We start from the raw sequence: 27,141 nt of genomic DNA, 5'->3' as shown, positions 1-27,141 counted from the left end.
CTAATAACGTGTTGTGATGTTTTTAATATGTTTTTGTGTAGATTACATATAAGTAGAGAGGGTAGCAGTGACATGAAAAGTTTCAATTTATCGTACGTTGACCACTCTACTAATAATACATGAATCATGAGTAGAGAGTATGTTTTTCTACAAAATCGATTATGAGTCTAGACAAGGTACGTTTTCCTTTAGTAAAAGTGGAATATCCAATATAGTGATAGTCTATATATAAAATATAATATTATCAATGACATTGAACGTGCGTGCACATTTGCTTAAAATGAAGGAATACCTAATTTTGCGACATTGTAAAAATAATTGGTGTCTCTAGGACCTATCTGAATTAACATTCAGAACACTCGCAACCTGTTGAAAACGACTTGACCAAGTCGACACGTTTTCATCGAATTCAAGTAAGTTTGTTTTTGCCTTATGTTTCCCCGTCAAAAATTATAATTTAGGAGAGTCGGACTATTTTTTTTTAGATGAAGATACTTTTTCATTTTATTTTTCTACTAAGTTTGGATGTATTTCCATGTGAAGTGTCTTTATCTCTTGATAAATTTTTAGCAGCTGCGGAAATCGCAAATGGTGTTGGAACGGTGATTCAATCAGCACGATCGTATCGTAATTCCAGAAACCCAGTAGCTTATATGCCGTATGAAATAAAACCACAAAGTATATGTTTTTTGTATTCTACAAAAACTGAAACGGCATTGTTTATTTGTATGTAGGCTCTGAAAAAAATGAGCCAGTATCCTATTCATTACACGATGTCGTAGGAAAAATTGCGGGTATGCATTCTGTTAACGAATAACACGCTAAAGAAACACTGTTTGTTTGCTATCACATGGTTTCTTATCTATCTCCTATCATTAACTATTTGTTCACAAATAGAAACGCTGGTAACTAGTCGCCTAGAAAGTTGAATTTCGACTAACGCATTCTAGTAGACATGATACCAAAATTTCAGAATTTTCTTTTAAACCTTATTTAAAATTTTAAATATACGAGATTGTCAAACAATTTTTTTCGTATCTTAATCTCACAATTTCAATACGCACAAAATTTTTCTTAAATGGTGTTTATGGTGTACTTTCAAGATTGTGACCCGCATGTTCACGGAACTTGTTGCTTATTTCCAACTATATGCGTCAGTAACGCAGTCTGTTCAGCTAAACGCGTAAGGAAGCGCAACAAAATTTGTAATAAAACTTACAGTTATGCCCCTTAGCCTTCAATGTCGTTGGACTCAATAGTTACAGCGGTACCGAAATGCTCCTGTCTTCCTGGTTATATTGGTGATGGCCGTACACGGGGCACTGGTTGCTCAAGTAGACTGAAAAAAAAATAGGTTGACGATATCACGATACTATTTGTAGATATAAATGAGTGCGAGACCGGAGAAGCACTTTGTGAACATTTGTGCAACGTACGTTCCATTTGATACTGCAGTACTGTTTTCTTTTTATTCTGTATTTTTGAATCCTCACTTGTTTAATAATTTTGTTTTTGAAACCTACAGGATTCGATCCCTGGGTATACGTGTAGCTGTTATAAAGGATACCGTCTTGGAAAGGATAATTACTCATGCTTAGATGTGGATGAGTGTTTAGAGAAAAGTCACAAGTGTTCTCATATTTGTTTGAACACACAAGGATCGTATGAGTGTGAGTGCCCTCAAGGACACGAGCTTTCAACTGATGGTTTTACTTGCGAACCAATCAATGAGTGTCTTCTTATGAAAGAAATCATGGCGTATCAACTGGAATTTTCAAAGCAAAACTCGACTGCTCGCTTAAGTTCTCGAGCTCAAAAGGCGTTACCGACTCTTGAAGTTTGTGAGTACCCTGAGCTGTGTGTCGATGTCGAGGAAGGTTATTATTGCGGGTGTCCTCTCGGTAATTTACTTTTTTTATACGAGTGCAAGTCATGGTTGCCTTTAGGTTATGAAAACGATAAACACAACCTAGCACACTGCATTGATATAAATGAATGTGAAGAAGGACTGCATGTAGTTTCATTGACATCTACAGGACAAGAAAGAATCTCGAAAACTATAGCTTGTGATTCAAAAATTGAGGGTGTTCAATCCAAGAATTGTCGTAACGTTATAGGAGGGTACATTTGTGTTTGTTTGAAAGGCTTTACGTTAGAGAATGAAATTATTCCGAGCGAAGAGCTTTTTTATAGAACAACAGCGTCCATTAAAATTTTTGGAGCGTTAGCTCATAATGCATTTTATGAACGGTGGCAAAATTTAATGCAGCAACTTACGTGTAAAGATATTAATGAGTGCGAAGAACAAGATATATGTGTTCCAGTGCATCATAAAAACAACAAAAAATTGGTAGAGCCTGGCTTCGTAAATGGAATCATACCTTTAGGAAGCTTTTCAAACTCTCACTATGAAGCTTTATCAGAAAGTCCTTCATGTAAAAACACAATTGGGTCGTATATATGTGCTTGTCTAGAGGGTTACGAATTTTTGAAAGAAATAGGACTATGCCGTGATGTCAATGAATGTCAGATCTCAAATGGTGACGTATGCAACAAAAGCTCTGGAGAGTCTTGTATTAATTTACCAGGAAGTTATGCTTGTAGGTTAGTTTTAAAATGCGAAAATGTGCGGGATTTGGGTGAATTGTTGCGTAGTCTCGTCATATAAATCCTTTGTAGATGTGGCCCAGGCTATAAAGAGAAAAGCACCCACGAGGCATCTTCCTTGTTGTCACATGCCGTCGGCATAGGCCATATTGTAGCGCAATGCATTGATATTGATGAGTGTGCTGAAGGAATCAGCCAGTGTCAATATGGTTGTGAAAACACAGTAGGATCATATAAATGTACATGCCCGAATGGATATTTGACGGATCCAGATGATCCTACTAAGTGCAAAGATATTGATGAATGTTCACTGTCCTTGTGTGGCTTTTTAACTGCTTGTGTTAATTTACCTGGAAGTTTCATTTGCGCCTGTCCAAAAGGATATGTCGCAAAAGATTTCTCGCCATTTACATCCAATGTTGATACAATTTTTAACTTACTAACACCGAAAAATCGTGTATTATTCTCGTCTTTACTACATTTGGTGGACTCTGTAAATGAAAAACCAATGAATCACGAGAATCAAAAAATTCTTCATGAAGCCGTGGAAATCATTCGTTCAGACCTTATGCTGCAGACAGATGCTTGTGTTGATTTGGACGAGTGTTTATTAACACAAAATTTACTATGTCCTGAAACGACTCAATGTCGAAACGGCGAAGGTTTTTACACCTGTCAATGCCCAGACGGATATCGGTGGAAAAAAAATAATAATGAAAGGAACACGGCTCAAGTTTCACACGAACAGTCCGTCGTCCAACCTGATATATCGTTCAACAGTCAGCTACCAGCGTTACCACTCACTAGTTTTCTATTAGGACGCAAACCATTAAAACCATCGGAAGCTCTTTCAAATATTTCTCGTTCTGTCTCCATTTTCCATAGACAGCATCAACGGTCACTTGACGAAAAAGGTGAGAAAGATCATTGCTCGATGAATGCCCGGTAACGCGCGTTATGCTTGTAAACAATTTTTTTAGATACATCACTGGGTCGTACTTTAACGCGCACCATGGCTGAACGTTATCGCGTTTTACTTCACAACTTCACTCCCGTATCAATAAATTATATAATAGACACTTTGCAGCCTTCACATATTTCTCATGCGGCGCATGTTAATTTAATTCGATCGCAGGCACTTATTGTTCCACCTTTCTTACTGCTTTCATTTAATGAAATGCAAAGTCTTCCTGATTTACGTGGCAATGCTATATGTGAAGATATTGACGAGTGCAAAGAATTTCAAGCACAACGCTCAGCTCAACGATCTCGTTGTACAATGACGCAACCTTGTTGTATCAATACTCCAGGAAGTTTCATTTGCGCACCTAAGAAACGTTATAGGTTAAGATGGTTATGTCCTTCATAACAATTCGATTACCAGCCTGCACTATGGGATTGTTATGTTTTATTAAAAAAGAACAGAAAACACATTTGGTTTTTCACTCGTTAGCGTGTTTCCATTTTTCATTCTATATAACTCAAACAGTTTTACTTGTTTTAGCTATTGAATTATTTGTTGTCCAAAAGTAAAACAGGATTGTTTTTCAGTATTATTAACAAAAAAAAGACTTCAGTGGTTTTCTGTACCATGTATTTTTGTAGGGTACACGTTTTGAAAAGCATTGAATTACGATGGATTTTGCGTCTAATTACAAAGGATAGCTCAACAAGTAAGCTGTGTTGAGGGACCTTTAAATTGGAGGAGTCTGTCCTCTAACCAAGCGGTACTTGGCCTATGAATGAGTTCAATGCCACCATTTTCCCCATAACCATGAAGTCCAATCATCTTAACGTAAAATACTTTTGTTCACCATTCAAAGAATTTTTTTTTTAATTTTCGTGTATGTTGCATTCGGGTAAACTGTCTTGATTTTTCATAAAGAGAAGTTTTCTTAGATTTTTTAAAAAAGTTTATTCAGAAACATAGTTTTACGACACACCACTTATTGCAGAAAAAAAGAATGTCGTTGGAAAAACACTTACTCTGATTCTATGTCAAACATCGCTTTGAAACGCGGTAACAGCTCAAATCCAAGAAAAGAGATAGATGACTTTTAACAATCAACATAGAAAAGTGGACTATGTAAAGAACTGCAAGGTCATTTTGAAGATGACTCAAGAAGTACTATGAAAATGATTTTTGGTTTTATCAAACATCAGTACCAATAACACACTTTACTCTTATGCTACTCAATCAGCAACTAAATGCACATATGTGTTCAGAGGGAAAATTCAGGATCAGTGAAATTGTTAATAGGAAAACATCTTTAAAATTTTGATCCTATGTCATTTTTTCTAAAGATTTAATTTTTCTTTTCTTCTGATAACATTTAATTTTTAAATTCTGTTTCTCATAAATGTTTTTTTTTGTTTTATGATTGAAATAAAAAGTTGAATCCATTTGACAAGTCTTATAAAAAATTAAAGGCATCCAACAATTCTTCCCCATTAAAGATTCTTTTCTTTTTCTAGTACTTTATCATTAAACTTATTTCTTTAATTGTCGATCAAACGCAAAATACAAAACGAATAAACCGGTTTCCTTAAGACCCAAGAAAATATATGCTGCTGTAGAAGAAAAGGTTTTCTTTCAAAACGGTACCATACAAGGCTTTTAATTAAATTATAGTTCACCTGGTGGTCTTGTCAAATCTTGATACTACTGCAGCTAAACGGAAATGAAGGTGGCATATGTCGCCAGAAAATCCGATGGCCTTATTTTGTGTCAATCGTGGGATACACAAAACGTTGCCAAAACGTATAACCAACAAGTATAGAAAGTTGAATTATGTTACACAATACTTGTTTTTTTACAAAATGTTTGCATTTCAGGGTAAAGAAATTCTTAAAAGCCTAGGGCGGTCCGAAACACCAACACGTTGTACCATTGACACAACGAATAATATGTGCTTCCAGTACGCCGCAAATAAATAAAAAAAATGGTCTTCAAACTTTAATTTACTTTTATGTGTTTGATATATGTAGTTATATGGTGCAAGACAAAATAGTATATATGGTGTTAACAAAATTATCTTTTAGTAAAAAAGCTGTCTTTGTTTTTTTAGAAGAAATGGCTACAGCTTTTCAAGTAATGTTATCTTTGTTTTTACAAATGTTATACTTATGACCTCACGTTGCAGCAAGAATTACAAATAACTTTTGGTACTCGATCATTAGAGTACAACTCCCTTATTGAGACAATAGAAAAGGCATATTATTTTATTCATTTTGGTAAAATTGGCAGGAAAAAATCATTAATTGTTATCCAAAGTACTTTTTTGTGGTTTATCTTATGACTAGATCGTACAATTCAACATTTGATGAAAACCTTTGAAAATCCTCAGTCCCATAAAGCTTTTCAGAAACTAAATGAGAGTTTAATAGAAGTGACGACAATTATGCGGCAAAATGTTGATACCATTTTAGAACGAGGAGAAAATTTAGAATGTAATGATTGCGTCTTTTTAATGTTGCTTTTAATAAATGGTTTCTTAGCTGTCGGGAAAAAAGCCAATGATTTAAAGCTAACATCCTCAAAATTCTCTCGTACGCACCGATTAAACATTAATTGTCATTATGCATTTTTATGTATTGTTGCTTTAGGGTCTGCGAAATACATTAATTTGAAAACCTTAATTGAAAAGCTTATTTTTTTTTCGCTTTTTGTTTTATTAATAGTCGTTTTAATTTATGCAAAATTGAATTGGTAATTTGCTACACACAAAAAAGAATGTAGTAATATACGTTTTCTTATTGCTGCAATAAAAAAAAATTTCTTCATGGTTTACGAGGTTGTCATTTTCTATTTCGTTTTGTTGCAACGCCAAAGATGTGAATTATGGTGCTTTTTAAACCAAACGTAAAGAGGTCATAGAAAAACATTCGGATTAAAGAAAAGAAAGCTTATTTATAGTGGAATAGGGTATTTGCTTGTTTTTCCGGCTCTGAAGATAGCTTGATTAGTACAGTCACACATATTATGTTGTTCATTTCCAAGAAAAGAAAGGCGTTGGATGCCCGGCAAAAAAAATCAATATACGGTTAGACAGCATTTACCGAGCGATGTGGCTAAACATTTGTATATTCCGTTTTATAAAAGAGTTGGACTCGATATTTGGAGTCTAAAAGAGTACAGGGATTCCGAACATAGAATTCCCAGCATTTTAAACAAAAACATGTATTGAATTTAAGGAGTGTTTGATCAATCAAAGCGCAGCCGATCATGAAACCGATTGCGCACAAAGACTGTAACGCCACCGCTGTTATATCAAAACATTGTAAATTCTTGCTGATCAAAAGATCCTGTAATGCGTAGTTATTTAATTCCTCTAACCCGTAAAACTGAGAAATTGTGGTAAAGTGAGATGAATGTCGAAGGCCTAACATATAAAAAAGTCTGGCGCCCAATTTGAGTGGCATAAGATTTTTGTATGTATTACCGTAAAGAAGCAGCGAGCCAATAAGACAGCGTATTGTAAACTAGAAGATTGTCACTAGCTTCCTGTGTATTTTCTAGGTAAAAAGAGTTGATGCATTCCCACACATTATTAGTAGTGGGTAGGTATAATTCAAAATAAGAGAAGGGAAAGGTAATTTGTTTTAATGAATTAAATTCTCTCAAAAAAACCTGAATTATTCCTTTAATCAAAACCCTAATAGCTGAAGCGTCGTGATAATAACAAGGCTCAAAAAAACGTAAAAAGATAAAACTCCTAATAGAAACGAATTTGTCATTTTTTTATTAAAATGAAAACTTTCACCATAATTTGCGGGATGTGGAAGAAAAAAAGGCTACCAGTCTATGAACAGCTCCGTCCTTCAACGGTGCTAATTTAGAAGCTGCCACAATACTCTAAAAAGAGTACAACAATAGAACAAGAAATATTCTTGATTGAAACCTTACTTTTATGGCGGATTCTACTACCTGAAAGTCGGAATCCCAAAGCCCACGAAAAATAGGTAGATGAACTTTAAATCTTACTACATGTGAACAGAAGAATTACTAATTAATCGTAAAAACAATTTGAAGAAGGTGCGAAAACACGTAGACAGCTTAAAGAAATAAAAATTTAAGCACGAAAAACAAAAGTTTAAACTTGAGAAAAAAAACCTACATTCTGCAACCAGCACATTCGATGCATGTGATGTTAAAACTTGTGAAATTAAATTGAAAGATCCTTGACGTACAGCTGGATCTTTAGACTCTTCAAGAACTCGTAGCAACCAACTACCACATTTTCATACCGCATAAGGAATGGAAAGCTGACATATCGACAGTCAAATTATTTGGTCTTACCCATGGGGAGGAAAGCTAAATTGAGCTGTAATGTTTTTTGAGTGTGGCTCCGGCGTCTTTTGAATGGTCTCATTCGTCTGCTTCAATTGCGTGGGGTCACGTTTTAGGCCTGAATTCAATGGTTTTAAAAAAATGTCATATAAATGCTGAAACGAGAGTTGGTGTCTAAGACAAGTTATCACGCATGATAATTGAGGTCCGATGTTTTCTAGTTCATGAGTCATATAGTCAGAAGGGGAAACGAAAAATGTTACAACTGTTGGTGAAGTCCATCCGTAATCTGTAAGGTATTCACTGTATGTATCATTTGTTGAAGATGAAACATGAAGGATTTTTTTCTCGCAAATCAAACACTTTGATGGTGTTAAATCATTTCTTTTCACATTATACCAACGGGTCTGACAATGGGAACAACTGTAAGACGTCGGAACGAAATTGTTTTCTAGAAAAACCGCTTGATTGTCATTTGCTAGTTTAGAAAGTTCTTCTCCAACCATTTGCTTTTTTCCTATAGAACAGCGAAACCCAGAAACTCGCTTGCTTTTTATTGCAGGTGACGTATTCTGTGTCACCGTCTTGGGAATTTTCTTGATATCCCCAATAAACGATCCATCGAGTTGAGCTTTCCTTAAACCTATTAGAAGAAGTTCAATTCCAAATTCGTCTTGCGAAAAGCATAGTAATTCTAAACCGCTTAAAGCTGTTGAACGAATAAAATCGCAAGAAATATCTTCTGCTAAAATAACCAAACCAATTTGCGTAAGGTATGACGATAACTCAAATGACGATTGATCGGCTTGATCAAAAAAGCTAGGTGGTTTGTTTTCGACAGAACGGAATAACGGGAAAGTCATGTCCGTTGTTTTCATGCATGCAAGTAACCATGTGTGTAACGCATATAAAACGCTCCGGATACGAAGACACCTGGGAAGTCCGGCAGTAAATAACGTTTTAACTTCAGTTTTTTTGGAAGCTACTAATTGTAAAACATTTTTTGAAAAACCTGCAGTTTTTTGTGGTTTTTTTTTTTTTTTTTTCTGCGACATTTTATTGTGTTTTTGCTTCTCAAATTGTTTTAAATCTGAAAGCGTAATTCCTAACAGTGTGTTTATTAAGAATTGAATGAGCCATAAACTTTCGACAACATTGACTAAAACCATTACGACATCTTCTTCCTTACGTTTTTCAAGGAAACTACTCAAACTATAACTTGTTTCTTCCTCGAGTACTTCAATGTTTTCGCTGGTATTTTTAGTAATCGATTGTATCTCACAAAAATTATTTGATTGTGTTTTTTCTTTTGCTTTATTATTGAGAGGATAATGAAGTACCAGATCTTGTAGGAGAATTTCATAATCATCATGTTCAGTTTCAGGTGGCTGGTATAATTTGCATAAGCTGCCGAATGATTGGACCGAGCTTTCAATAAGAGAATCAACATTTCCAATAACCTCTAATAGCCCTATACATACTTGCGATATCGTCACACCTTCGGAAGAGTAACTGGATGGAAAGGAACTAGGATATAACTGGTCTTGTTTATTATTCAAGAACGAAATGTTTGTGAGAGATCTAAGAAGGATGAAATGAAAACATTTTATAAATCAATTCAAAACGTACGTGGCAACCAGAAGGCCTTCATGCACACGCTTCATTGTTACAAATAAATCTCGGGTTTCTCTGATTGAACTCATTTTCGCAAAAAACGTTTAAACTTTTCAATTGCGCGGTCTAAAACAAGTCCCTTGATGCAACCTTGTTGATTCTCACTTGAAACAAACAACGTGAGAAATACGAAGAAAAAATAAGTTTTTTTACTTGACTAAGTTGGTCATTTTTGTACTAATCTCTTTTTTTCTCTACCTGATAACACTTTGCTGCGCCAGAATTTTAGCTAGACTATTGCATTTACACATAATTGAATTTTTTTTATTGCTAGAACTAAGTAAAAGACTCTTAAATTTTTATTTAACCCCCAAGAAGAAATTTACAAATTTTGTCATAGTTTTAGAAAAAAAATAGACACAGTTTTCTTTTAAGATAAAACCAATTTTTTTTTTTTAAAAAAAAGATCATTTTTTTTAATTTTTAGTGTTAAAATTTTACTTTTTACTAGGCTCTTTTTGTTTTTTACGCGAATCCGTTAAGAGCTCTTCCGGTTTAAAAAAATGCGGAGCTGCCGAAGCAAGCCATTCAGGATAAACTTCTATTAAGTTGCGCATATACTCCTTGGTTGTCAAAACAAGTTCTGCGTAAATAACTAATAATGGACGAACAATCGACTCATTTTTGCGTTGTTGGTAGGAATACGACTCGCGATCTTCTGTTTTTGACTCAACAAAAAGCGAGCTTTGAGGATGCACTGACACAGTGTGTGGAAATTTTAATGTTGTATAATTTCCATCATGATGTAAACGTGCACTCTAAAGATGAACGAATAAGTCTCATAAAAACATTTTCTTTCTTTTTGCACCTGTGTGAAGAATCCTGCTGTGATAGCTTTGCGAATGGCTTCAGAGTCGCCTCCATTAGATGATAATTTGACCTCAATGCGATCTAGCATTTCTAAAATCTGTGAATCGCAGAGGTATGTCAGTTGCAAAGAACATTTCTTATTTTAAAATTTAAATCCTGATGGTACCTGTTCTCTCACATCTCGAGCGCGCCGCATGGATTTGAATTGAATGTAGTTTTCATAACACCAAGCCATAGAGTAACTAGGAAGCAAGACATTTTACTAAAATGGATGTGATATGTACATGACTTACTCGCATTCTTCCCACTGTTCGTAAACATTTAGAAGTGTTAATTGATCTCCTCCTGGGCGAAAAAAATTACGCCTAATTTGAATTGATTAGTGATAAAAACTATTAGTATTTGAATGTATAAATTCAAAACAACCTGGCATTATCGGCATGCAGTTGTTTATCTTTGGGTCGGTAAAAAATGGAGTTTCCTACACTCAACATGGCTGTTATGGTGATACATTCACTAACGCATTGATAATTTTCAGCTTCTAAAATCTTGAAAAACCAAAAAAGACAATGCCAAAACGTTAATTAGCGAGTTTGTTACCATTTTGCTATACATTGGATCGGTTGGTAGCTCTGCCATACGTCTTCCTAATCTTGTTAGCTCTGCCTAAAACGAATTATATATTGAGTTTCGATTCAAAGGTGTCACCTCTTGATTTAATGCTCCAAGAGCGTAAAGAAGTTCTAAGGATTTTTTTAATGTTTCCGGCGAAGGGGAATCCATAAAATCAAAATTCAAAAGGTCATCAATACCTTTTATAAAACAATTTCGTTTTCCCTTTCATAAGTAATTTTAGTTGAAAAGATATTACCTAAACATTTTAATGTAAGAACAACATTTCCAAGATTTGATCTAAGAAGTTCTGGTGTATTGGAATCATCCATTTCTTTATCGTAAGACCATTTTGTATACAAGCGAAAGCATTTACCTTTATGTTAAGATAGTGTGTTAAAAATTACAAAAACACGCTATAGCATTACCAGGTTTCACTCGTCCAGCGCGTCCTGCCCGCTGATTCACAGCGGCTTTGCTACACGGTACCGTAACAAGAGCTTCCATGCCTGATTTTGGATTAAAAGTATTTTGTTTAACGAAACCGGGGTCAATTACATAAACAATATTATCAATCGTTATAGATGTTTCCGCAATGTTAGTTGACAAAACTACTTTACGAGCATCCTCTACAAATGTAAAATGAGTAGAAGATAGCAAATGAAATCAGTGAAAATCAAGATTCACCTGGTGTTGGTTCAAAGATGCGCGCTTGAAGGTCTGACGGTAGTGTACTATACACTGGAAGAACTATGAGTTCTCCAGCACTTGTTCCTCTTCCTCGCATTCTTTTTTCTAAATCTTCTTGTACTTCTTCAATTTCTGGTTGACCTGACAATCACCATAAAGACATGATATGAACTTCAAAACAAACTGTAAAATTTTTCATAAAAGCGTACGTGAGGCACGCTTTTAATAAATGCAGCTGAATATAACAAAAGCAACACATATAGTTACATATCACATATGTTTCAAAATAATACAACATTGACGATTTATAAGAGAATCTGACGTCAATTGGTTTTTAAAGTACTTTTCTAATAATTCATATCATGATTCAAACAATACCACGCATCACATATAAAAAGGAATTGTTATGTAAGAAAAAAAGCAAGGAAACAAATAGAGAAAGTATAAAATCACCTGGAAGAAACGCTAAAATATCTCCTGAATTCAATGGCTGGGATAAATGTATTTGTAAAATGGTAATAACAGTGGCGTCTAAATAATTGGCTTCTGGAGCTTTTGTGTAATAAATTGTTACAGGGTGGCGACGACCAGGAATTTTGAATATAGGAGCGCCATCAAAATAATCTGAAAATTTCTCAGCTTGTAATGTAGCAGACGATATAATGAGTCTGAAATCCGTTTTACGAAACCGTGACAAATCTTTGAGAAGACCAAAAAGAACATCTAATACAACAAGAATGTTTTTATTCATGTCACAAAAAGGTGAGGCACCTGTGTGCAAAGTTCGCTCATGAGCTTCGTCAATCATCACTACAGAATATTCACATAAGTCCGGTTCACTCATCATTTCACGCAAAAGCATTCCTAATATTCATTTAACGAGAAGATACTCAACTAGTTGTGTAAAGAACACGTATGGGTACCGTCCGTCATATATTTAATAATTGTTTTATCAGTAGTACAATCTTCGAATCTTATAGAGTATCCAACCTATTAAACATAACTTGATAAATTAAAAATATAACAACGTATACGATTACTTCATGCCCAAGTTTAGTGCCACATTCGGTTGCCACACGAGAAGCAACGCTCATGGCGGCAACTCTTCTTGGTTGCGTACAACCGATTTTCCCTAACTTTCCATATCCGACTTCCATTAGATACTGTGGAATCTGCGTAGTTTTTCCGCTACCAGTTTCACCAACTACAATCAGCACAGGATACCGCCGAATTGATCTAAAGAAGAAAAAAAGAAGAAAAGACAATTGCCATTGCGACTATATTAACTGGCGAAAGAGTGAAAAAAAAAGATAACAAGTATTACTTGAGTAATTCACGACGAAAGTTAGACACAGGCAATTTTTTACGCTCTTCCTGTAAGTTGAGAGCTTGACCTCTACGTTTTTCCTAAAAACCCAAAAAAGGGTAGCAAAGGTTGATAACGGGTAAATTAAAAAAAAAAAAGAATGCTTTACCAACGCTTTTTGATCTCGTTCACTTTGTGACATATTGTAAATCGAGTCAGATTGTTTTATAAGTTGTTCAGCCAATAAATCACCTTCTTCAAACTCGATTTCAGCGCCAGAGTCATCCATGAACCCATACATTTTCCCTGTATTAGCCAATGCTTGCTTTTCTTTAAAAATAGTTGGGACTGTTGCCCCAACACCACGGTCCGCTTCAAGTATTGTCTGTTCAGATAGAAACGATGGTGCTGAAACTCCACTAGTAGAACTTTCTTTCCACTTTTGCTTAAGTACAGCTAATCTTTTTTCCGTTGCATCATCGTAGCTTTCTGGCATCAAATACGTGTCTAATGCTCCCCTTGTTTTACGTTCTTGAATAACTTTTTTAGCAATCGTGAGAGTTTCTTTTTGTAATTCCATATCTTGTTTTTCCGCTTCGGATATGTTAAAAGACAAACCCTTGTACAACCATTCACCTGAAACAAAAGCATATGGTAGGATTAACAGAAAATGTATTCAAAAAAACGTACGATCAGAAAGAAGTTTTTCTGATAGATCAAGTTGTTCTGCTTCACGTTTTTTCAAATAACTTCTTCTTGCCTAATGAAAATGAATATTAGTTTCTTGTTGAAAAAAAGAAAACATTCAAAAAAACCTCTTCACGTAATTGCTCCATGTAAACAGGATCTTCTTTTTTTTGTTCAAATCGTCCAGCTTTGGCAGCAAATACAGAATCATTCAAAATTGGGTTATTTTCCTCATGATCTGAAGCTTTATGTGAATGTTTTGATATTTCTTTCTCCATGTTATGATTTATCTTGGATTCACTTGATTCCGGTTTCGTTTCCGTTTTGTCTTCATAAATGGGCGTATCTGAACGTATACGTTTAGCTTCTTTTCTATAGTCATCTACGTTTCCCGTGTTAGAATAATTCACGCTTAGTGCCTCTTTCAGCTTTTGAGATATTTCAATTGAAAAATTACACTTTTCTTGTAAAAAGTTTTCTACGTTTTCACCACATTCCTTTGATTTATTCACTCCATGAAACACAAACTCGACTAACTCCCTGTCGGTAAACCCTAAAACACTTAACAGTGCATTAGATACTTTAGAACGCGATGTCATCTGAAATAGTTAAAATTTATTCCATAGATCACATCAAATAAGTCGCAGACATTTTTCCCCTCTGAGTCGGATGTGCTTTCAGAAATAGGTAAATTTACTAAAAACGTTATTGAAGCGATTTTGATAACTTATTTGAAATAGAATTAGCATAACAATTTTATATTATATTTCAAAATGTGTCATTATCAGCTTGTAGCTAACAAGTTAGTATAATGTTCTAGCAAAAATATGATCATTGGAAGCGCATATAGTACAAAAAACACACTACACTTTTCAAGAATTAGGATCAAGGAAGAGACATTTTTTGATTTTAATTAAAAAGTGGACTTTTTACGTTTAACAATATTTCAAAGACTAGATAAAACTTAGATAAGATTGAACTTAATTTCATATAGCAGGAGAAAAATTAGAAAATATGACACCCTTGACTTGTACAAATCTTGATAATATTGAAATCTTCTTATTATAGAAATGTCTCGTATTATTTCACTGATTTTTTTTTGCAAGTTTAATAAAAAGAGAAAGCGTAAGAATATGTTTTCTCAATACATTGAATCTTGTTACATTAACATGCCTGTGATGTTGATTAAAGCAATAACTATCAGTGCAGAATATTTACGACTACTTTTTTGAAACTGAAAACATTTTATCGAAAGCAGAAAGGGTTTGTTGACAACTCAACAAAGAAATTTTAAAAAAGAAGAAAGTTGTTTTAAAGAACTAACTATGTGGCATATTTATTTGTCCATTCAATTGCTGTTTGTCTATAACGATCGGGATCTGTTCTATGTACGTGAGCTGCCTCAGGTACCAAAGGATCATCAGGATTGGGGTCAGTCAAAAGTGAAGAAATAGATAGTAAAACCTTTGATATGGTTAATGCTGGACTCCATTGATCTTTCAAGATATCCAGGCAAATAGCCCCTCCAGAATTGATGTTACAGTGATATATTTTCGTTGTAAAATTCACTTTGGGAGGTTTAAAAGGATAATCACTGGGAAAATGAATGTTTAAAAAAAAAACGCCACCCGCATATGGACTAGACAAATACAACATTAATAAAGTACAAAAAATATTGCTTTTACCTTCCTTCTGGACCCATTATTGTGGCCTGCCAATGAAAGAGATCATCACCAACCGGACCTGCAGAACAATTTGTAGGTGGATCACGAGTTAGATCAGCTAGCTCCTAAAAAAAGAATGAGTGAAGCATCGAAAATGCGGAAAAATAACTTGACTTTATATCCATTTTATTCCTTATACAACAAAACGATTGTTTCCTACCTTATTTATACGTTTTAAAGCCATATGACTTTATATGTTTGATAAAAGATTGAAGTGAACAAAGAACGGGATTCTACAATATAGAACAAATGATACATTATGTTAGGACTCGATAAGAATGAAATGGATACAATTTACACTAGAAACCATTCGGAATCACCAGTGTAATTAAACGCTTATAGTTGTGCTCTAAGAATACTACTAAAAATTATAGGAGAAAACTATACGGTTGTTCTATGAAAGTCATTAAAATGGTAACAAGGAATCAATGCTTGTTCTACCGGTTATCTTATTTTAATTACTAGTATGTATTTTTCACGTCCATTCAAAAACTATCAAACTAAAATTATTACCTTCGATTGTTTGAAGATTAAAAACCTTTCAGTACTCTTACACAAGCTGGAAAAAAGAAATGACTTTCTTCTTAACAAGTTTTAAAATGTGCAGAAATTTGTTTCGTGTGTATCCCAAACTGATAAAACAGATTTGTATGCTTCATCGATAAATAAGTGTTGTCATTTATTCTTTTTTATTGTTAAGCCTTGTGTCTGCCCAATTTTTACAGAATTGACTAGAAGACCCTACTATTTTTTTTATATTTGAAAAGTAATTTACTACGTTTTCTTATTTTAAGTGCCTTTAAATGAATGCGTGATACCAAACAATCTCTCTCTGACTAGTGCAATAAAAAACACACATAGTCACGTATACTGTTATCAAGTATTTGTGATAACATAATTTTGAATTTGTTTAACAATTCAAATGCTTTTTCTTAGAAACTGACACAAATAAGGATTTAAATCCTTCTATAAAACTGAACCATTGGTTAGTCAGTAGTGCACGGGAATGATTTTCTTTTCTATTGTGTTGAATTTGCATGCAAATATATTGACACTCGAAATAATTTCACTTGCAATTTGTTTCGTTTGTCTTTTCCTTCTAAGAAATTTTTTTCTTATCAATAATTGTAGAAAAGAAATACTTTAATACATAAATTACTTTTTTAATAGACATCTTCATTTATATGATCTTTACAAGACGCACTGAAATAATCTTAACTTTTGTGGATGCTTTTCTTTGCACATTTAAATAGAAAGATAGCATAACGTGAAATGCGGATTGCTTCCTTTTATCAAAAAAGCCATATCTTTTTTTTGAAAAAAAATGATAAACTGAAATGAATGAACATATTATATTAAAAAGTCGAACTTGCATAAAAGGCATTTTTTATTTATTTAAAGCAACTAGATGGAAGGCAATGATAGATTAGAATAATATAAGGCATTTAAATCAGTTATTATTAGTGCAGTTTTTTTGAAGATGTTATGAAAAAAAAGTTACACAGTCCATTTGTTTATTCTTAAATGAATTTATTTATGTCGTTTCCAGTCACACAATGCTATGTTTAATGCGTGAAATAATAAGACAAAATTTTGTGTGCGTTCGTACATAGAAGGATTCATGTAAAAACATATAGTTTTCGTTTTAGCTACGGAAGGACGTCCCTTATACTTTAGTATAAAAAAAACTAATTATTTCAAAAGAAAAATTGAAAACGTGCAAAAGCAAATTTACGGTAGCATGTTCTCGGTAATTTCGAGTCTTCATAAAAGCAGACATTTATTTTTATAAGAAGCGTCGTAACGGTTTTAAGAAGATTACAGCTTTTAATGAAAAAGTGGGTTATTTATTCAATAATAAGGTTAATCGTTAATATTGATCGTTTTTTTTTTGAATGCGCGTCTGGATTTAATAAAATGCTTTTTTTTTTCAGATATTAAAATTCAAAAATTGTCGAGCGATTATAACATTGAGTTAATTGTTTTCTCTTTTTAGCAGCGGATGCGGTCTTAAATAAACTCTGATTTACGTTAAACAAGACGTAGAAGAAAAAAGTAATTGAATTATTGAAATCTTTTTCCAAATTTATCATGACTTGTAAATTCAAAAAAACACAAATTTAAGCAGTACAAAATAATCAGAGGTAGTCACAAGAAAAATACAGTCACAAGCGATATATCTCAGGGATCATTTGAATATTGCTACAGATTGCTCAGAATTGGGTTGACAGCAAATAACGTTTCTTATAGTGGCAATTATGTTCTATGAATTCAAATAAAAATGTCAAAGCGTTTTACATTGATTTAGGACAAATATTTCGACACCTACTCAAAAAAAAAAAAAATCATGAGTGAACTATCTAATTTAGTTATGAATTCCTTCAGTAGTTTTGGATTATCAAAAGCGTTAGAGGTGAGTCCATGTTGCAGAATGGTTGCTCTTTGAAAAAGTTTAAAAAATGCTCTATATCCACTAGCCTTGATAGCAATTTAAGAAAAAAAAAAACTAAGTTATGTTATAGTTAGAAATTTGAGTCTCACATGGTTTCTATATATTGTGAATAGAAAGATAGGTAACAAAAACCAGCAAAGCTTAGTGTTTTCACTGGAATTATAAAGAAGATTTTTTTTTTTTTTAAGTTGTTATTAGTATAGTCTTTTGTTATAGATATATGGATACTAAAGTACAAAAAAATGTACTCATATCAAGCTTGATTTTTTAATTGTTTTTTTTATTTTCTTAAGGTTCAAGAGTTATGCGTAAGAATTCATTATTTGTGTAAACGTAAAAAAGCGTATGCAGTTCAACATCCAAAGTAAGCTGAATGGGTTAATTCAATGGGGGAAAAACAGTTTTTTTTTAAACTATTTTCGTTATAGTTCTTTAATCAATATTAAAAAATATATAACGTTTCTCGTGAAAATATGTTTGAAATTCTTGAAAGCTGCGGTAAGTAAAATGCTTTTCATGAAAAAAAAAATGATTAAACACGTAGAAAACGGGTCAACCTCCTAAATTTTTATTGGACCTTGAAAAAACGAAAAAAACCATTAAAGAATGTCTTTCAAGCGAAGGACTCGTTTATCTATGTTCGTTCTAAAGAATTGCAAAAAATAGTATTTTTTCTTTTTTATGAATGTTTTCAGATATTTCCCAAACACTCAAAGATCATTTAAAATTACTTTTAGTGGAACTATCGCGAGTTAAACTGGATTATCCTTTAAATTTATGTTTTAAAAAATCTAAAAAAAGTGGAGTAAAAAAAAAGAGAAAGATTTTGAAAGCAAATGTAGCAGAAATTATAAAGATACCATTGAATGATATAACCACAATGCTCCATCCTCTACCTGAATTCCCTTCAAAAAGTTAGATGCGGCATACTAGATGTCAATTAAGCAGTTTAAAAAACCGTGTTGTGCAGATCAATTTCTTAAACGGCTTAAACGTCGCAATAACCGTCAAAGGTTCCTATTTCTGAAATATTTGCCTTTTCAATACTGTAAAGATATTAATGGATTATGTTATTCAATAGCCTCTGACGTAGCTGAACCCTACACACCCGGCAATGCAAAAGTATCTCATTTTGACAAAAGGTTGCCAAAATGGTTTCGCGACACTTATGAAAAAAATTACGCGAATTTAAAAAAGAATTGCGAGGAGCAAATTGAAACTTTATTACATAGATACCAGAGACGTTTGACAGCAGGAAAAATAAATAAGCTGCTTTCTGGTGAAAAGTACAGCTATTGTTATCCGTACGTTGCGTCAATTATTTCTAAAAGCGATCAGGACGATTCAGTGAATGAGATATCTATACAACATGTACACGTTATCGGCAAAAAAATATAAACTGTTTCGAATTGGTGTAAACCTTCAGGTGCAAGATTTCAATCGTGGTTCAAAAAAACAAACATTGGCCAATGATTATGGAATCGATGATTTCCAAATGCATAATGAAGAAGGGGAAGGTAAAATACACCAGAACATTGGAGATAAGACACAAAACGATTTGATGTCGCAAAGGCGGTCAAGCAGCGGTTCCGTGAACTTGAAAACAGATGCTGATTCTAAATCACAGACACCTTTATATTCAACGAAAGAATCATGTTCCTTAGTAACACAGAAAAGACCACCAAAATCAAACGTAGGGAATTCTTTAAAATCTCTTCTTCTCAAGTTTAATATAGTCAACTGGAGTAGGAATCGGCTGGCAGGTAATAAACAACTGTTTTTAGTATGTTCACACCAAGCTTGTATGGAAACATTCTACATGAAACTTTTTTATTCGTGAACCACAAATAAACGGACTCTTACTTTTTAAAAATAAAGCAACGCATGTTCTACTCGACATTAGATTAAACGAAAATCTCTTGTTGTCGCCTATCTAAAAATGCAAACTATCGAAAATGAAATTCATTTGGTTTTTATGTCGTATTGTATCATTAGTGTTCAAATTTGATTGACCAGTGATTTTACTATAGGTAGCGAGTCCTTTGCGGAACATATTTCTTCAATGAAGCGAAAAGCAGCGGCCATTACTTTGCCGAAACTGGCAAAGCAAGATTACGATCACAAAGGTTGTGTGAAAATTTCTTTTGGTTTTTGAGAGAACAAAAAACTTATAGTTTGTATTATTTTTGTAGACATTTCAAATCACCTTGTTGAAAACTATGAAAAAAAAAATAATTCAAAGGATTTCAAACATTCTTATAGCATGTTTAATAACAAAAATAAAGTGGTCTCTAACAGTTCAAAAAATTCGCCGGGTTCACCCTCTTTTTTCTTTAAAAGGCCAAATACACTGCAACCTGGAATCGAACTTAAAAAAGGAAGAAAAAAATCATTGATACTATTACCTCTTAACAAGAATGAGGTACATCATAAGACTACTCTGCAAAAATTTTGTACTGTAATAGTATGTGCGATGACATACAGTCCTTGAATAGTAAAAATCGTTTGAATACTAAAAAATCTATCCATATTAGAAGTGATCAATTGAATACAACTTTTCATAGACAATCTGAGAAATTTAATTGGTCAACCAATCTTTCAAACAAACCACCTAAAGTCTCCTTAAGCACCAAAGATAACCAAGGTACTAAATGTGAACAAAATTTTAGTCATTTCTTATATATTCTAGAGCAATGTACCAATCAAAGCAAGATGAATGACCAAAATAAAACGTCCGACGTTACTTCACAACGATTGTATCGTCCATTAAACTATCCTTATTGGGACAAAGATTCACATAATACAACTAACGTCGAAATTGCTCAAGGTAATGGAAAAAAAATCTATTTTTTTTAAGCCTTTGAAGATATTTCTCATTAATATAGATTCCTTGAATCATAATATAGGAATGAGTCCCAGTTTAACAAATGGAAAATCAAGCAATCAAAGTCAGAAAAAAAGTGTCATTAACAACAAAAACGGAAGGCTTCCTATAACAAGTGCCTTGTTTCCAATTGTATTCAATACCACGTTTGGGATCAGAAACCTATTAAAGAAGCTAATTAGTAATAAGTCACAATTGAAGGATAAGCATTTAACTCATCACCATAACGAAATGCTTAAGGCACCGTATTTTTCATCATTAAAGGATCCTGAATCGCTAAAGAATTCTGAAAAAAAAACGGTGAACAATAAAACTGAGCAACAAAACATGTTAGAAAAAGGTGTAGTCGGTCATGAGACATTCCATTCAAAAGTTGAAGACTCTCGTAATGCTTTGCGAATTCGCGTCAACGGAGAAAAACAAGTTCAAAATCATTTTCAAGAAATAACAAAAGAAAAGAAAGAATTTTCTAGGGTTCCTGAATATTCTATAACCTCTATGAATCGTTATAAAGAAGCAGGTTTAATTCCGGTAGAGGTTGTTTCAAAGCTACATTTTGAATTTCATCCAATGTATGTGGAAAAACGGGTTACACCAAACTCGAATAGGAATTTGAATCGAGCTATGGTTTCCCAGTCAGCCAAGCAGCGTGCGTTAAAGGACAACATTGGCGACATAATGGAAAGTGTACCAAATGATTTAAAAATCCAAGAATCCAAAAACAAACAAAGTAATGATGTTAACAATACCGAGTTTAAATTAGTAGATCGTCGAATGTCGTACGAAGTAATGAAGGATTCTTTTATATTTATAATGTATCCCAAATCAGGTTTTTTTATGGAAAACTATAAAAGACAATCTAAACCTTTTTTTTCAAATGTTGATAATATTTTGTCTAGCAAAGAAAAAGAAAGGTCAGTGAACTATAACGTGTGCATACAACCCATCGAGGAACTCTCGCCCGTCCATGGCAGTAATCAACTATGCGCAGAGCAATCGAAGACAGTGCATCACAGGTTTAAGAGAAAAAAATTAAGAACTATACAAAACAATACGGACAAAAAAAATAGTACACCTTTAGTAGCCAAAAATAATCATAAATTAGCATCACAACATACTCGTCAGACCTCTGAACAAGAAACAAAAGATTATGATGGTTTTCCTGTATACCAAGACCCCGAAAAAATGATTATTCCTGATACAAACCATGAAAATGCACGAAAATCGTATGAGGCCCAACACCTATCCAAACTTATTGAACACAAAGGGTCTAGCCATGAGGAGTCGAAGAGTCTGACGAATGTCGACTGGTTAATGTCTACCCCTCTAAAAAACCAAGTTAAAAATGACAAGCAAAGTACCAGAATTCTTTTAAAAAGGAAAATTCGGGGTAATGCACAAAAATATGAAGGGAGAGTTGAAAAAAATTCTGAGCCTTTCGTCACACGTAAGGAATTTTTTAAAAAAGTTGCAGCAAAGCCCTTTAATAAAAAAAAAACAATAAAAGCTACTTCACTTACTCATATCAATAGTACTTCGCCAGACCCTGACCCGAATAATTTAATAAAATCATCAAAGATCAAAAAGACTAGAAAGAAGAGAAAGATTGATGTTAAGAGTTCTGCTTTAAAAAAACTCAATTTTGACCCCAACATGGTGAGTCATGATCACCCAGTAGAGAACACATTCAAAAAAATTCCACCAAATACACTTTTCAATGAGGAAATGTTGGAGTCACTTGACAAAAATAAGACTGTGTTAAAGCATAAAGGTTTATTGAAAAAGAACAATAAAACGAAAACGTTATTCAATGAAAACCTCAAAAACAAAAGAAAGTCGTATTCGAACGCAAGGCACCAAGTCTATAAGTCACCAGTAATGTATCAAAAAAGGGGTGTTAATGAAAATGAAGCCGGAACATTGATCAAATCAACTTCATCAATTTCGTTGACTTCGCAGAGTGCCGTTGAAATGGTGGGCAAAGTTAACGTTGGAAAAGAGGTTTTGAATAGAAAAAATGTCCGGGGCACTTACCGTTCAAACATACGGCAAAAGCATACAAGCAACAAAAAAAAATTAGAAAGGAAACAGTCGAAATCAGATGCGCTAGTTAACTCCTTATCCAAGTTAGATGTTTCTAAAACTAAGAAAGTTAAACATAATAACAAAGTCACTGCTCTTGTTCTGCACCAAGACAAAAGAAACACTTCACGGAAAACCGACATTGGTCCCCCCCACCCTAACACAAAAGAGAAGGCTCTATATGTATCTACAATATCATCTTCATTACTGCCGATTGAAACCAAATTTAAATTGAAAGCTACAAATATCAAACAAGATAAAAACACTAAGGTCAGTGGTTTACAAGTGCGTGGGACGATAGATTTTAGGGAGATACCTAGGGGAGAAAACATGTTGAAAGCGAAACAGCATCAGTTCACTACGGCAGCCGAACAGCGCTCATCATCTAAATTTTGGGATGATGCTTCTTGCTTTGATATGGGGAAAACAAATATTTTTTGTACAGTAGAAGACACACAGAAATGCGGCTCATCAGACTACTCTGGTATAAATTCTACTGATGCCGTTGATGAAAATCCATCGAGCACTGATATCCGAAAAAAAGTGACGAATATAAGTAATGATTTTAATAAAAGTTGAAGTGAGTCAAATTTTTCATAATATGAAATGCGGGGTGCAGAAAATCAAGACAGTAAATTTTATTTAAAAACGCTAAGAAATCATCGGGTCGATGATTTAAAGCAAGCACAAAGTTCAGGATTAAATTTAACAGAAACAAAAAACAAGAATAATGTTTCGCAAAATTTTGAACCCGTTTTGTTATTACCAGGTAAACATTTATTTGTAACACAGACGAGAAAAACCTTACTGTTTAAAATACTAGAAGATAAAGGTACTAATGAATCGAATGGGTCTTTTAAGTTAAAATTCCATGAACCGCTTTCAAGTAAAGTGATGGACATGTCCAGAAATTATAATAATACTAATGATATGGGTAAGATCAAAAAATAATTGCTTAGTGCATTAGATTATAAACTTTTCCCTTGTTAATTACACTTTTTCATGCGAAGCTTGCACCGCATATGACTATAAAAAAAAGAAAGTGATACCAGTGGAATACGAACAAGACGAATCTCCATGCTTACATTTGACGAAAAGACACACACAGGAACTTCAAACGAACAGCATTTTATCCCAAGTTAATATAAAAAAAAGACACCTATCAGCTCCGTTCGTTAAAGACTTTGGTTATTTAAATTTAGTTTGTACAAAAAACGTAACGCATCATTTTACCAAGTCACCTGGTCAAACTATAGTTTATGGTTGTCTACAAGATCCTTCGTATATCCAGGTAGTGTTGCCTGCTATAGTACTATATTAATGTTCAATGCTATGCTATTTCTGTTGTTTTTCAAACCTTCCTTCTTTCAGACGGTTGAGTGGTCAACAGGAACAAAAGGTCAGCTAGCGGATATCTCGGATGAAAAAGTGTCTCAAGGATGTGAAAAACAAACATTTTCTGAACCTCAGACTAAAATCAAAAACATTGCTTTAAAAAAAGATTTGAATGATGCTTTTAAAATGAAAGATGATTCAAAAGAAAACGTCTTTAGTGAAAGTTCATCCAGAACATTTCATTTCAACCAGAAAACAGCAAATTTTAAAACCCCACATTATCATTTAAACAAAAGCATATGTAGAAGTCACTCAACTTTCTGTGTGAGTGTAAATTCATCCATAAAAAACTTAATTCAAGAGGGACAGTCGAACACCACTAGGTTAGAAAATAAAAATAATAAAAAGCTGAACAAAAACATTTTATGAATTTTTTACTGTAACATAATGTGATTGAGGAAAACGTCGTTATTGTTCACATAGTGATCTAGTCTATATAGAAAAAACCTTCTTATAATGTCGCAATTCTACCACGTCGCCATCACTTCTCATTTAAACTTGTTGTGTATAACAGAACAGTCAATATGAAAAAAAGAAAGGAAAACAAGGAATTCAATGAATCTCAAAGGACAAGTGAAGTGGAGTCGCGGAAAACGGAGATGTTGAAGCATTTCTTAAAAAAAAACTGTGCACTGGTACGTCAATTATCTCAAAGCATGCCTTTAAACCTACAATTAATTTTTCCAAAGTCTCGTAGTACAAGTTCCTCATCTACACTAAATAGGACGCCATTTGGTAAGTAATCTGTAACAATTAAATATTTTTATTGTGGTTAATAAATGCAGATAAATCTGTTTGTCTAAAGACATATAATTTTGAAGCACAGCAATTAAAAACGTCAGATACGAAGAAAGTGGGAAAAACAAAGAATGCTTACACAAAACGAGTGACGGCTTGGAAATCATTGAGATCGACATTTAACCACCACATAAAGACGTTTTCCACAAACAGCCTTCAAAAGAGTGCAGCAGGGCAATCGAATGAGAAAGCGGAAGGGAAATGGGACAGTAAAAAACTTAATCGCAACTTGAAAACAGCGTGTAGCATAAATTTGATTGGAACGGATTTATCCCAAGTGGACAATCGGTACTCTTTGAGAAAATTTGAACTTCAAGCAGAAAGGCCTTGGAATAATAAGAAGACTCAGAATAGCGATCACAGTATCGTAAAAAAAGTAGGACTAGAAACTTTAATGTACCACAAGAGACCCGTCTCTGATACTTCGCTTTGCAAGCCTTCCGAATCGCTAGGAAGTAAGCAAACGAACTATCTTAGAGGAGGTAGCTACGGTATTTTTAACGTTACTTCGTCTGATTTTTATCTCAATCGCTTGTCATTACCAGACAATATAAGTAGTATCTCACCACATATCTCAAATAATTTCGAATTTATAACAAATAGTCAAGCACCATCCAAAGGCTTACTAAAGGAAAAAGATGAAACATTAATTACTAGAAATATCAAGGAATTGGATGCACCCAAGCATTGCGATTTAATTTCCGCTAAAACGTCAGACTGTAGACTGTTTTCTGTTCCACAAAGGAAACTAATAGCGGGAACTTTTGAATTTAAGGAAACTAATGATAACGAATGTTCTAGTTTTGAAATTAAAAATGCAGGAAACCACTTGAATAATCAAAAATTAAACTTTAAGGAAAGGAACAAATCTGCAGCAGTTGACGAAAATTTACAAAGTATTATGAAAAAAAATTTAAGAAATAGTGTTGACATAGCAGAAAGAAATTATTTAAAACAAATATGTGAGAGCGAAACTGATCAAAGCAAAGATATAAGTAACTTAGCTAGCGAGAATTTAAAAACCAATTCCCTTCCAATCTTGTATAAGTCTGAGGAATGCTCAAAAACTGACAACTTAACACCAAATGTCGATGCTCAAAAGGAACACTTAAGGTTAAAGTTACTTTTTTTAAAAAGAAAAAAAAAGAACGGGATTGAGAAATCTGCAACAGTGCCATTTAAAAAGATTTCTTCAATGGAAACCATAAAATCAAGAAAGTCCCTTGAGTTAAGAGGATTGGATTCTAAGCTAACAAGGTCTTTAAACAGTTTTTTTCGAAATACGCTTTATTCCGTCAATTCGGATACTGAAAAAATGAAAAAAAAAAACCCGTATGTTGATACAATAACGCTTTCGCCTGACACAAAATCTGCGGTTGGAAACAAGGAAACAACTTATTCCCCTAATCAAAAGTTCTACGTATCACTTGCACCGGACCCAATAGAAGGTATACAATTACCAGAGCTGGTCAAATCACCAGACGTTAAGGACAAAAAAGCCCAACAGCAATTAGGAAAACATATCGATTCAGCTGATGTAGAGCAACGGCCAGACACGGTGAACATAACAGAAGTAGAGCGATTGCTACAAGTGGTGGACGTAACAGGAGTAGAGCGACGCGCAGATGTTGTCGACGTAACCGAGGTGGACCAATCACCAGAAAGGATCGATGTGAAAAAAGAAAAGAAATGGCCAGAAGTGGTCGACGTGACAGCCGTCGAGCGACTAGGCGATGTAGTTTACGTTACAGAGATAGAACAGTCGCCAGAGGGTACCGACGTTACAGAGATAGAACAGTGGCCAGTAGGGACCCACGTTACAGAGAGGGAACAGTCGATAGAAATTACCGACGTAACAGACATAGAACAGTTGCAAGAAGGGACCCACGTTACAGCTATAGAACAGTCTCTAGAAGGGACCGGCGTAACAGACGTAGAACAGCTGCCAGTCATTGTCGACGTAACAGGGGTAGACCAATCACCAGAAAGGATGGATGTGAAAAAAGAAAAGAAATGGCCAGAAGTGGTCGACGTGACAGCCGTCGAGCGACTAGGCGATGTAGTTTACGTTACAGAGATAGAACAGTCGCCAGAGGGTACCGACGTTACAGAGATAGAACAGTCGCCAGA

General features: G+C 34.0%; 5 protein-coding genes across 7 annotated transcripts in view; 3 read left to right on the top strand and 2 right to left on the bottom strand.

The window, feature by feature from the left end:
- The first annotated feature begins 376 nt into the window (after window positions 1–376).
- On the top strand, window positions 377–4,785 carry LOC128883233 (fibrillin-1-like). 2 transcript variants are annotated; one of them, XM_054135376.1, is made up of 11 exons: window positions 387–413; window positions 462–519; window positions 574–678; window positions 735–794; window positions 1,104–1,183; window positions 1,235–1,334; window positions 1,383–1,432; window positions 1,526–1,901; window positions 1,947–2,604; window positions 2,680–3,521; window positions 3,588–4,785. In XM_054135376.1, exons 2-11 carry the CDS (start codon window positions 486–488, stop codon window positions 3,974–3,976), a joined length of 2,694 nt encoding a protein of 897 aa, XP_053991351.1. In that variant the 5' UTR covers window positions 387–413; window positions 462–485; the 3' UTR covers window positions 3,977–4,785. The 2 variants fall into 2 exon arrangements, with proteins under 2 accessions (XP_053991350.1, XP_053991351.1); XM_054135375.1 differs by having other exon boundaries at window positions 377–413; window positions 462–678.
- Window positions 4,786–4,926: 141 nt separating this feature from the next.
- On the top strand, window positions 4,927–6,355 carry LOC128883486 (vesicle-trafficking protein SEC22b-like). Its single transcript, XM_054135892.1, has 8 exons — window positions 4,927–5,208; window positions 5,279–5,381; window positions 5,443–5,525; window positions 5,596–5,698; window positions 5,751–5,841; window positions 5,911–6,057; window positions 6,106–6,156; window positions 6,214–6,355. The coding sequence occupies exons 2-8, from the start codon at window positions 5,289–5,291 to the stop codon at window positions 6,318–6,320; spliced, it is 675 nt and encodes a 224-aa protein (XP_053991867.1). The 5' UTR covers window positions 4,927–5,208; window positions 5,279–5,288; the 3' UTR covers window positions 6,321–6,355.
- A 2,980-nt stretch (window positions 6,356–9,335) lies between these two features.
- LOC128883485 (uncharacterized) lies at window positions 9,336–14,616 on the bottom strand. Of its 2 annotated transcripts, XM_054135891.1 has the most exons (20): window positions 13,805–14,616; window positions 13,680–13,749; window positions 13,159–13,625; window positions 13,008–13,090; window positions 12,724–12,919; window positions 12,607–12,673; window positions 12,455–12,547; window positions 12,137–12,406; window positions 11,681–11,824; window positions 11,422–11,622; window positions 11,253–11,369; window positions 11,090–11,193; window positions 10,982–11,047; window positions 10,808–10,929; window positions 10,675–10,746; window positions 10,548–10,623; window positions 10,380–10,478; window positions 9,725–10,329; window positions 9,527–9,675; window positions 9,336–9,478 (listed from the first exon to the last, which is right to left on the bottom strand). In XM_054135891.1, the coding sequence occupies exons 1-18, from the start codon at window positions 14,273–14,275 to the stop codon at window positions 10,009–10,011; spliced, it is 3,039 nt and encodes a 1,012-aa protein (XP_053991866.1). In that variant the 5' UTR covers window positions 14,276–14,616; the 3' UTR covers window positions 9,336–9,478; window positions 9,527–9,675; window positions 9,725–10,008. The 2 variants fall into 2 exon arrangements, with proteins under 2 accessions (XP_053991866.1, XP_053991865.1); XM_054135890.1 differs by having other exon boundaries at window positions 9,527–10,329.
- Window positions 14,617–14,747: 131 nt separating this feature from the next.
- Window positions 14,748–16,005, bottom strand: LOC128883487 (uncharacterized). The gene is made up of 4 exons (XM_054135894.1): window positions 15,914–16,005; window positions 15,561–15,633; window positions 15,362–15,465; window positions 14,748–15,315 (listed from the first exon to the last, which is right to left on the bottom strand). The coding sequence occupies exons 2-4, from the start codon at window positions 15,582–15,584 to the stop codon at window positions 15,000–15,002; spliced, it is 444 nt and encodes a 147-aa protein (XP_053991869.1). The 5' UTR covers window positions 15,585–15,633; window positions 15,914–16,005; the 3' UTR covers window positions 14,748–14,999.
- A 116-nt stretch (window positions 16,006–16,121) lies between these two features.
- LOC128883576 (uncharacterized) overlaps window positions 16,122–27,141 on the top strand; it is a 15,384-nt gene continuing 4,364 nt past the window's right edge. The window contains exons 1-21 of the mRNA XM_054136100.1: window positions 16,122–17,238; window positions 17,335–17,813; window positions 18,146–18,216; window positions 18,281–18,350; window positions 18,397–18,490; window positions 18,548–18,766; window positions 18,823–19,223; window positions 19,279–19,615; window positions 19,883–19,978; window positions 20,045–20,274; window positions 20,337–20,496; window positions 20,542–20,679; window positions 20,738–23,374; window positions 23,438–23,587; window positions 23,642–23,752; window positions 23,829–24,109; window positions 24,190–24,536; window positions 24,728–24,848; window positions 24,903–24,948; window positions 24,999–25,502; window positions 25,557–27,135. Of these exons, the coding sequence (XP_053992075.1) occupies window positions 17,748–17,813; window positions 18,146–18,216; window positions 18,281–18,350; window positions 18,397–18,490; window positions 18,548–18,766; window positions 18,823–19,223; window positions 19,279–19,615; window positions 19,883–19,978; window positions 20,045–20,274; window positions 20,337–20,496; window positions 20,542–20,679; window positions 20,738–23,374; window positions 23,438–23,587; window positions 23,642–23,752; window positions 23,829–24,109; window positions 24,190–24,536; window positions 24,728–24,848; window positions 24,903–24,948; window positions 24,999–25,502; window positions 25,557–27,135 (7,658 nt within the window). The 5' untranslated portion in view covers window positions 16,122–17,238; window positions 17,335–17,747. The remainder of the gene's footprint in view (window positions 17,239–17,334; window positions 17,814–18,145; window positions 18,217–18,280; window positions 18,351–18,396; window positions 18,491–18,547; window positions 18,767–18,822; window positions 19,224–19,278; window positions 19,616–19,882; window positions 19,979–20,044; window positions 20,275–20,336; window positions 20,497–20,541; window positions 20,680–20,737; window positions 23,375–23,437; window positions 23,588–23,641; window positions 23,753–23,828; window positions 24,110–24,189; window positions 24,537–24,727; window positions 24,849–24,902; window positions 24,949–24,998; window positions 25,503–25,556; window positions 27,136–27,141) is intronic.

This window comes from Hylaeus volcanicus, unplaced genomic scaffold (assembly GCF_026283585.1).
Source record: "Hylaeus volcanicus isolate JK05 unplaced genomic scaffold, UHH_iyHylVolc1.0_haploid 12221, whole genome shotgun sequence".
Lineage (NCBI taxonomy): Eukaryota > Metazoa > Arthropoda > Insecta > Hymenoptera > Colletidae > Hylaeus > Hylaeus volcanicus.
Note: the sequence above shows the minus strand (reverse complement) of the source record. Positions and strands in the feature narration are given on the sequence as shown.

Excerpts from the sequence above, each read along its gene's own strand:
- LOC128883233 (XM_054135375.1), top strand. The coding sequence starts at position 486 with ATGAAGATACTTTTTCATTTTATTTTTCTACTAAGTTTGGATGTATTT. Across the intron at positions 1,902-1,946 it reads TTATTGCGGGTGTCCTCTCG|GTTATGAAAACGATAAACAC; the intron begins GTAATTTACTTT and ends GGTTGCCTTTAG. Across the intron at positions 3,522-3,587 it reads ACGGTCACTTGACGAAAAAG|ATACATCACTGGGTCGTACT; the intron begins GTGAGAAAGATC and ends CAATTTTTTTAG.
- LOC128883486 (XM_054135892.1), top strand. The coding sequence starts at position 5,289 with ATGAAGGTGGCATATGTCGCCAGAAAATCCGATGGCCTTATTTTGTGT. Across the intron at positions 5,842-5,910 it reads ATATTATTTTATTCATTTTG|ATCGTACAATTCAACATTTG; the intron begins GTAAAATTGGCA and ends TCTTATGACTAG. Across the intron at positions 6,058-6,105 it reads ACGAGGAGAAAATTTAGAAT|CTGTCGGGAAAAAAGCCAAT; the intron begins GTAATGATTGCG and ends ATGGTTTCTTAG.
- LOC128883485 (XM_054135890.1), bottom strand. The coding sequence starts at position 14,275 with ATGACATCGCGTTCTAAAGTATCTAATGCACTGTTAAGTGTTTTAGGG. Across the intron at positions 12,674-12,723 it reads GCACTAAACTTGGGCATGAA|GTTGGATACTCTATAAGATT; the intron begins GTAATCGTATAC and ends TATGTTTAATAG. Across the intron at positions 10,479-10,547 it reads CTCGAGATGTGAGAGAACAG|ATTTTAGAAATGCTAGATCG; the intron begins GTACCATCAGGA and ends TGCGATTCACAG.
- LOC128883487 (XM_054135894.1), bottom strand. The coding sequence starts at position 15,584 with ATGGCTTTAAAACGTATAAATAAG. Across the intron at positions 15,466-15,560 it reads CTTTAAAACGTATAAATAAG|GAGCTAGCTGATCTAACTCG; the intron begins GTAGGAAACAAT and ends TTCTTTTTTTAG. Across the intron at positions 15,316-15,361 it reads ATAATGGGTCCAGAAGGAAG|TCCATATGCGGGTGGCGTTT; the intron begins GTAAAAGCAATA and ends GTATTTGTCTAG.